General features: G+C 38.5%; 1 protein-coding gene across 3 annotated transcripts in view; it reads left to right on the forward strand.

Moving 5' to 3' along the window:
- SLC12A6 (solute carrier family 12 member 6) overlaps positions 1-10,055 on the forward strand; it is a 105,730-nt gene that overhangs the window by 58,168 nt on the left and 37,507 nt on the right. For all 3 annotated transcript variants that reach the window (XM_023514262.1, XM_023514263.1, XM_003791678.3), the window contains one exon: positions 6,947-7,041. In XM_023514262.1, coding sequence (XP_023370030.1) covers positions 6,947-7,041 — 95 coding nt within the window. The remainder of the gene's footprint in view (positions 1-6,946; positions 7,042-10,055) is intronic.

Consider the following 10,055-nt stretch of genomic DNA (forward strand, 5'->3'; position numbering starts at 1 on the left):
GTTTTATATACAATTTGAAATATTTTCATCAAACTGGTTAACATAGCCTTCATGGCATTTTCTTAGTTATTAAGACATTTATATTCTACATTTAGTAAGTTTCACATGTACCCAAAATATTTGTCTTGCTTTTAACTGTACCACTGGGAACCAAATAGTAGATCAGAGTCAATATCTCTTTATAGAAATATTTCAGGTAATAAATGAAGAATAATAATTGAAAGAGAATATTACCATTTGGTAATCTCTCATAAATTAATGGATCTAGGCATTAATCTTCTAATCATCTTTCTTCAAAAGAAATAACAGCCAAATGACATGTACTTCTTGGTAGAAGATCACAGTGCTGTTATGAAGTAGTTCAAACTACTTCATAGTTTTCCTCTCTTCCTCTCTAGAAATAACAAATGTGATTTAAGCTTCTAGATCCAACTACCAATTTACAAAAAAAGAGAACATGTTAAACAGTGTCACATGAATGCCATTTTCAAGACCCAGACCATCAGAAACTGTCCAGGACAAATGACAAGGTTACCTCAACAAATAAAGTTTAAGGAAAGAAAGGAAAGCTATAAAAATAAGAGATACTGCAGCCAATCATAATATGTGCCTCTTATTTGGGTACTGATTTAAACAAACTATAAAATCAAAAATCTTTGTAGCATTTGAGACAACCTTTTGCATTCACATAGGTGCATAGTTCAAACCCAAACCAATAGCCGGGGAAATTAAATATACTTCTCTAATTCTGCTTAGCTCAAAATAACAAAGGCCATTTGACAAGATCAGGATAAAGGAGTAATTCAAAATTTGTCTGAGGCCCAAACTAGTATAAGTACTAACTGGCAAAAGGGATATTCTCGAAGTAATAACATACAACAATAAAGTATTTATAAAGACTAAGATCTTTGGTATGTTATTTTTTTATGTTTACAAAAGAAAGTGTTCCATTAAAAACAAAAATTCAAAAGCTTCAGTAAAACAATGGCACACCTATCAGTTTTCATTTGAATTATGCAATGAAATACCAGTAAGTTTCTCAATATCAGCATTATCTGGATAGTAAAGTGAGAAAAAAGAAACATAATAGTGATCAGATAGGCTGTTTAATTCAAAGTATGTCTGAGACTCATCTCAGTAGGGTGTACACCAAAGGAGTTGTTTTAGGATTCTGGATAATCCTAAAAGAGCTGTAAGATACGGATTTGGTCCTTAGTTCCTAGAAAGTAAAGATTATTTGCTATTCAGAAACTCCATTCCATCTTTTTTCTTGGGGGTCACAGTAGTGACCCAGACTTCTGAAGGCTGTGCTCTAAAGCAGCATGGTTTCCTATGAAGATTTTCAGCCTAATAATTCATCCATGTCTTTCATTATTACCACTTTTTTTTTTTTTTTTGTCCAGGGTTGGGTTTGAACCCGCCACCTCCGGCATATGGGGCTGGCACCTTACTCCTTTGAGCCACAGGCGCTGCCCCATTGTTACCACTTCTAATATTGTGCTATTCATGATTAACTGTGCTTGATGAAAGCTTTGTTTCTTTTTCTTTTTTCTTTCTTTTTTTTTTTTTTTTTTGAGACGGAGCCTCAAGCTATCCCCCTGGGTAGAGTGCCATGGCATCACGCTCACAGCAACCTCCAACTCCTGGGCTCAAGCAAGTCTCCTGCCTCAGCCTCCCAAGTAGCTGGGACTACAGGCACCCGCCACAACGCCCGGCCATTTTTTGGTTGCAGCCATCGTTGTTGTTTGGCGGGCCCAGGCTGGGAATTCGAACCTGCCACCTTAGGTGTATGTGGCTGGTGCCTTAGCCGCTTGAGCCACAGGCGCCAAGCCTCTTTTTTCTTTTTGAGACAAAGTCTCACTTTGCCACCCTCAGTAGAACACCATGGCGTAACAGCTCACAGTAACCTCAAACTCTTGGGCTTAAGTGATTCTCTTGCCTCAGCCTTCCAAGTAGCTGGGACTATAGGTTCTTGCCACAACGTGAGGTTGTTTTTACAGACAAGGTCTTGCTCTGGCTTAGGCTGGTCTTGAACCTGTGAACTCAGGCAACCCACCTGCTTCCCACCTCCCAAGTTCTGGGATTACAGGCATGAGCCACCACGCCCGGCCTTGAAAGTTTTATTTCTTGTTTTGGGAAGCCTTAACTTTGCATGACTGTCCATAAGCCATAATTGACCAGGAAATCTCCCATTTCATAACACCCACCACAGATAGACCTTGGGTAGGACTATCTTAGAGGCATCATTGGTCTCGTAAAATACAGACAAAAGCTCCAGGTATATTCTTTTACCCTCCAAAAAAATTAAGCAAGCAAATGGAAGTTGGGCCAGAAACAGCGAAGACCCAGAAGATCTGAGAGTTAAAGTGACTTCACTTGAAAATTGAGACAAGCGAGGTCCAAACATGGAGGGACCAGGGTTGTAGCAAAGGGAGCCAGAACTCCAGGAGGTGGGTTAAATAGCAGTCAGCATAATGGGACAGAATTGTCCTCAGGCCACACTTTTATAGCTACATCTATATAAGGTTATTAAACAGCAAGGAGGTAGTATATTTAAGCTGGAACTTTTTTTTTTTTGGACACAGTCTAACTTTGTCACCCTCAGTAGAGTGCTGTGACGTCATAGTTCACAGCAAACTCAAATTCTTGGGCTCAAGCAATTCTCTTGCCTCAGTCTCCCAAGTAGCTAGGACTACAGGCACCTGCCACAACATCTGCATATTTTTAGAGACAGGGATCTCGCTCTTACTCAGGCTGGTCCCGGACTGCTGAGCTCAAGGGATCCACTCATGTTATCCTCTCAGAGTGCTGGGATTACAGGCATAAGCCACTATGCCCGGCTTAAAGCTAGAACTCTTAACTTCTGTAACTCTCAAGAGAGATGAAATGGTACTGAGTATGGGGTACAAAACTCCATCAAATGTTTAAATCAATAAACGATGCAGTTGCAAAGATGACCAAACTACTCAGGAATGAAAGATTGTTTAGAGAAAAGAAAGACAAATGGTTTTTGTAGAAAAGAAAAAATATAAGTATTGATATAAAAAATGAAGAGGTTAAAGGGCTGGGCACGGTGACTCACGCCTATAATCCTATCACTCTGGGAGGCCAAGGCAGGTGGATTGTCTGAGCTAACAGGGTTCAAGACCAGCCTGAGCCAGAGCAAGACCCCATCTCTTAAAATAGCTGGGCATTGTGGCAGGCACCTGTAGTCCCAGCTACTTGGGAGACTGAGGCAAGAGAACTGCTTGAGCCCAAGAATTTGAGGTTGTTATGAGCTATGATGCTATGGCCGTCTACCAAGGATGACAAAGTTAGAAAGTCACTGTGGACGTGCTACTGGCATCTAATGAGTGAAGGCCAGGGATGCTCTTAAATATCCTGTAATGCCCAGGACAAATAATTATTTGATTCAGAATTTCAGTGCCGAGTTTGAGAAACCTTCTAAAGGAATTTTAAAGGAATGTACCTTAAGGAAAAGTAGAATGATCCCAAAAGAGTAATCAGAAATACAACAGAAATGAATCAATGAAATGATAAACTTATACTTTGACCCAAATAAATGTCATTTTTATAAAATAATAGTATCTTTATTCATAGAGTTTTTTAAAAAGACTACTGAAAGTACTGGACAGCAATGTTAGGTAAGTCAGGAGAAGAGAGTTGGAACTGAATTATTCAAAAGACTTTATGTTGTTTGAGAGGATATCCAGCTATTGTTTAGACTTAGTTACCAATTTGTTTTAAGTAACATATATTAAAATTTCAAGAGTAATTGCTAAAAAAAATAGAAATAGAATATAGAACCTAGAGGGAAGAAATGGATTTGGGAGGCAAACAACAAAGAAAAAGAAATTAAAAGAGAAAAACAGAGACAGAGAGAAAATAAGAATAAATCACAGAAAAAAAAACCCAAAAGGATATTAGAAGCTGAGGCTGATGGACTAAAAGTGACAGATTGTCAGATTTTTAAACATCCAGCCCAGGCAAATTGTGAAATGATAAATACATATTGTTTATGCCAATAAGTTTGGGGGTACTTTTTTAAGCAGAAGTAGATAACTAAACAATAATGTATATCTAAAATTGTTATACCTGCTTAGTGAATTAAACCTTTCGTTATTATGTACTTAACCTTCTAATCTCTAATAAAATTTTGCCCTTAAAAGCAAATTTATCTGATATTCTTTTCTTTTTTTCTTTTTGAGACAAGTGTCTAAAGTTTTCTACTTTTTTGTAGAGACAAGGACTCCCTCTTGCTCAGACTGGTTTTGAGCTCCTGAGCTGAACCAATTCTACCATCTTGGCCTTTCAGAGTGCTAAGATTACAGGCATGAGCCACTGCACTCGGCCAAATTTATCTGATAGCAATAAAATTATAACAGCTTTCATTTGGTTAGTATTTGTGTAGTATATCTCTTTCCTTAACTTTTAGCTTTTACATGTTCTTATATTATGTCTCTTTATTTTAAAAATTTTTTAAAGAGACAGTCTTGCTCTGTTACCTAGGTCAGAGTACAGTGGCACAATCATAGCCCACTGTAGCTTCAAACTCCTGGGTTTAAGGGCTCAAGTGACTGTAAGTGCATGCCGCCACACCTGGCTAATTAAAAAATTGTTTTTAATAGAGACAGGGTTTCTATATTGCCCCAGCTAGTCTCAAACTCCTGGTTTCAAGTGAGCCTCCTACCTTCGTCCCTCAAAGTGCTAGAATTATAGGGCTCAGCTACCACACCCACCTTATTGTGTCTCTTACAAACAGTGTATGTCTAGATTTTCTTGTTTAATCCAATCTGTCACTTTTAATTTTAACTAGTGAATTTTGTCTATTTGCATTATTATAATTATTTACATTATTGATCCATTTGATATTTTGACATCTTAAAATATTATTTCAGTTTTATTATCTGCTGTTTTATAGTCTTTTCTTTTAAAAAATGCTATCTAGGGCAGCTCCTGTGGCTCAGTGAGTAGGGCACCAGCCCCATATACCGAGGGTGGCGGGTTCAAACCCAGCCCCGGCCAAACTGCAACAAAAAAATAGCCAGGTGTGTGGCAGGTGTCTGTACTTCCAGCTACTCGGGAAGCTGAGGCAAGGGAATCACCTAAGCCCAAGAGCTGGAGGTTGTTGTGAGCTATGACACCACAGCACTGCTGAGGGTGACAAAGCGAGACTTTGCCTCTTAAAAAAAAAAAAATGTTATCTATGTTACCCTGCTCCTCAAATAAAAAAAAGAATATTAGCACACTCTCACATCATTCTCTTCCCTGCCTCTACCCCATCAGGTTGTTATTTTCTAGGTCAGTCAGAAAGGAAGGACTATTCAATAAATGCATTGGGAAGAACTATCCATTTGCTCCAAAGTACATGCCCTGGCTCCTTTCTGTCTTTTAAAATAACTCTCTCCTTTCCTCACTCTATTTCAGCCAATATTGTCCTTTCTGCATTATGAATCCACTAAAATTGTTTCTACTTTAGGATTTTTTAGAATTGCTATAATAGTCTAGACAGGGTGGCTCAGGCCTGTGATCCCAGGAGGCTGAGGTGGGTGGGTTGCTTGAGCTCAGGAGTTTGAGACCAGCCTGTGTAGAGTGAGACCCCTGTCTCTACTAAAAATAGAAAAATTAGCTGAATATTATGGCAGGTACCTATACACTGAGGCAGAAAGATTGCTTGAATCTAGGAGTTTGAGGTTGGGCAACAGAGTTAGACTCTGTCTCAAAAAAGTAAAGAAAAAGCTTGGCACCTGTAGCTCAGTGGCTGAGGTATCAGCCACGTACAGGGGAGCTGGCAGGTTTGAACCCAGCTGGAGCCTGCCAAACAACAATGACAACTCCAACCAAACTGTAGTCCCAGCTACTTGGGAGACTGAGGCAAGAGAATCGCTTAAGCCCAAGAGTTTGAGGTTGCTGTGAGCTGTGTGACGCCATGGCACTCTACCAAGGGTGATAAAGTGAGACTGTCTCACACACACACAAAAAAAAAGTAAAGAGAGAGAAAAAGAGGGAGGGAAAGAAAGAGAAGGGGAGGAAAAGGAAAAGATAGGAAGAGAGGAAAAGAGGGAAGGAAAAAAAGAATTGCTATAATATATTCCCTCTGTTTTTTATCTATTTCCCAAGCCTATCTTACATGCTTAAAGGTATAGGGTTTTTAATTAATTAATTTTTATATTGGGATTTTTTTTCCTCAGTATTGAAAATCTTAGTTTCTAATAGCATGTATATAACTTTTTATTTTCTCTCTACTCTTATATGACTATGTAATTATATAATTTTTATATAATAAAAGTAAGGAGATGTTCAGGTAACACATACTGCTGTCTTAGGTACCCAGTCTTTTTTTGTTGTTGTTATTTAATATTCACTAAATTCTTGTTGGGTGCCTCTTTAACATAAAATATGGAAGGGTTCATAGAAAGTGGACAGATCTAGAAGCAGAGAGCTTTTACTGACCTTATCAATAGCAGCAGTGTGTAGAAGAGCCCAAGTCGAGTTCGGGATCAATAAATATTCTATTCTTTTTCTCCCAGAGTAGGGTAACTTTAAGAGTAGGGTTTCTGTTGGCTAGAATTCTAAAAGACTAGTACCTCCAAAAGTTTTTGCATCATTAAGGAAAGGAATGGCCCATGTTTTTTTTTTTTCTTCCTCATTTTTTAATGTTATTTGTTTATTTATTTTTAATAGTTTTAGTACATACATATTGAATTCCATTACCCATATGTTATGTAGGATACATTGTACAGTGGTGGAGTCGAGACCACATTTACTTCTTAAAGGTTTATTTTGTTCATGCCAAAGGGGGGTCACATTCTCCAAGCAATGCTTACTGGGTTCTGCTCCAAGATTAAATTTGAATATGAAACGGTTATATTAGTACAGAATGAACATACAGTTATTTCGTGGTGTGTACCAATGAAAACCTAACTTGGTTTTATTTTTTTTCCAGATGATGGGCATAAGAAAGCTCGAAATGCTTATCTCAATAATTCAAATTATGAAGAAGGAGATGAATATTTTGATAGAAACTTGGCACTCTTTGAGGTAATATTTGGGAGAAGACTATGGACAGAGATTTTAGGAATAAATCTCAAAATAGCCATTTTCTATCTCAGATGGCTTTTAAATAGTACAGGCTGGATAATTAAATAACTAATGTTAAAATTTATGCTTACAACTTGTCAATGTAGTTAATTTTGTTCATATAATTTAATTGTAGTGAGTGGCCATTAAATCTAATTTTTATAAAGTAAAGAGGAGGAGTGTTGACCTCTCAAGCATAAGGATAACCTTGCCATCTAATTCAGCTATGATTTTTTTGAGACAGAGTCTCACTGTATTGCCCTCAGTAGAGTGCCATGGCATCACAGCTCATAGCAACCTCAAACTCTTGGGCCTAAGCAATTCTCTTGCCTCAGGCCCCCAAATAGCTTGGACTACAGGCACCCACCACAATGCCTGGCTATTTTTTGTTGCAGTTGTCATTGTTGCTTAGCTGGCCTGGGATGGGTTCGAACCTGCCAGCTTCAGTGTATGTAGCTGGCTCTGTAACCACTGTGCTACAGGCACCGTGTCTAATTCAGCTATGATTTAAATGTTTTTGTTCGAATTATTTCCTCTAAATGTAAAGCATTACATTTCTCTACTTTATGTTAGAGAAGACTGTCATTTACTTTAGAACTAAACAAAAATCACTGTAGGAAGTAGGCTACCAGATTAAGAGGAACTGTATGACTTTTCTTTAATTGATAAATAATAACTGCTTATTTTTATGGGAGGCATTGTAATATTTTGATGCCTAAGGTCTAACAATTAGTAAAGTTCACAAACCCATCCTAGAAAAAGTGCTACAGCCCTCATTGCTGAATATTACTACAGTCACCGTCAGAGTACTCCCCATGTCCATTTGGTGTCATGGTGTATTCAGCAATGAGGTGTACAGCACTTTTTCTAGGATGAGTACACAGACTTAACTGTTCAACTTCATATTTATGCCTTGTACAATGATTAAATTAAACTAATCAACATATATCATATACCTATTTTTTGTGGGAGAAACATTTGAATTTTACTTTTTAGCAATTTTGAAATATATAATACATTATTGTTAACTATAGTCACCACTATGCTGTACAGTAGTTCTCAAGAATGATTCCTAGGCCAGTTGCAGTGGCTCACGCCTATAATCCTATGACTTTGAGAGGCCAAGAAAGTAGGATCACTTGGCTCAGTGCCTATGGCTCAAGTGGCTAAGGTGCCAGCCACATACACCCAAGGTGGCGGGTTCAAATCCAGCCTGGGCCTGCCAAACAACAATGACAGCTGCAACCAAAAAATAGCTGGGTGTTGTGGCAGGCACCTGTAGTCCCAGCTACCTGGGAGGCTGAGGCAGGAGACTCGCTTGAGCCCAGGAGTTGGAGGTTGCTATGAGCTGTGATACCATGGCACTCTACCCAGGGGGATAGCTGAAGGCTCCTGTCTCAAAAAAAAAGAAAGTAGGATCACTTGAGACCAGAAGTTTGAGGGTTTTAATACCAGCCTGAACAATGTAACAAGATCCTGTCTTTACCAAAAATAGAAAAATTAGTGACGCATGATGGCATATATCATGCCTATGCCTATAGTCCCAGTCTCTTGGAAAGCGGAGCCAGGAGGATTGCTTGAGCCCCAAAGTTGGAGGCCGCAGTTAGTTGTGATGCTGTCGCTGTAGCGTGGGTGACAGAGCATGATCTTGTCTCAAAAATAAAAACACTCCTCTGTCTAATTGAAACTTTGTACCCTAACAGCTCCCCCATTTCCCTCCCACCTCACCCCCAGGGATCTGATAACCACCATTCTGTGCTCTTCTGTGAGTTCTCTTTTTTCAGATTCCACATATAAGTGAGATTATATGGTATTTGTCTTTCATGCTTGGCTAATTTCACTCAACATAATGAAAAAGACCTGTATGTCTTATCTGACTTAGACAGCATGGACTCTGATAGAGCCACTGATAGAGTCAGGTTGTTGAAAGGAGCCTGGTTTATTCCAACACTACCTTTCTTTGGCTCTGGACAATGATGCAAGTGTCAGTTCTCTCGATGTGCCTATTTTTTAAATGATGTTTTCTCTCAGCTTCCCTCAAGGAAAGATCCAAAGTGAATATTTAGTTCATTCACAAAAATTTTCCCTTGACCTCTCCTTGCTTGGTTCTATAAATAATAGCCATAAATGTTAGTAACCAAAAAAGGGGAAAATACTGTAATTAAGGATCATACTACCAATGTTCTTCACTAGGTTACTGTAGGGACTAGTAAAGTTTGTTTTTACTGTAGATAAAGTTATATGGCTAAAGAATAATGAAAGTTTTCACTTAAGAATTTTTTAAGTGAAAACAGGATGGAGGATCCTCAGAAATTAAAAATAAAAATACTATATGATCCACCAATTCCAAAACGAAATCAGTATGTCAAAAGATAGTTGTATACCCATGTTCATTGCAGCATTATCGACAGTAGCCAATATGTGGAATCAATCTAAGTATCCATCAGTGGGCGAGTGGATAAAGAAAAAGTGAGATACATACACAGGGAGATATTATTCTGCTTTAGAAAAGAAGGAAATCCTATCATTTGTAAGAACATGGATGAACCTGGAGGACATTATGTTAAATGAAAGGTAAATACAGTGTAATCTTACTTAAATGTGGAATCTAAAATAGTTGAACTCATGGAGTCAGAAAGTAGAATAATAGTTTCCAGGGAGTGATGGGGAAATGAGGGGACGGAATAGGGAGATGTTAGTCATTGGGTCCAAAGCTTCAGTTAGACAGGAGGGATGTTTTGAGATCTGTATATCATGGTGACTATAATTAATAATGTATACTTGGAAATTGCTAAGACAGTAATTTTAAATAGTGTCACCACAAAAAAAGTATTTGAAGTGATGATGCCTGTGGCTCAAGCGGCTAAGGCGCCAGCCACATACTTCTGAGCTGGCGGGTTCGAATCCAGCCCTGGTCTGCCAAACAACAATGATGGCTGCAACCAAAAAATAGCTGGGCGTTGTGGCGGGGGCCT

Source organism: Otolemur garnettii, unplaced genomic scaffold (assembly GCF_000181295.1).
Source record: "Otolemur garnettii isolate 467f Iridium unplaced genomic scaffold, OtoGar3 scaffold00050, whole genome shotgun sequence".
Lineage (NCBI taxonomy): Eukaryota > Metazoa > Chordata > Mammalia > Primates > Galagidae > Otolemur > Otolemur garnettii.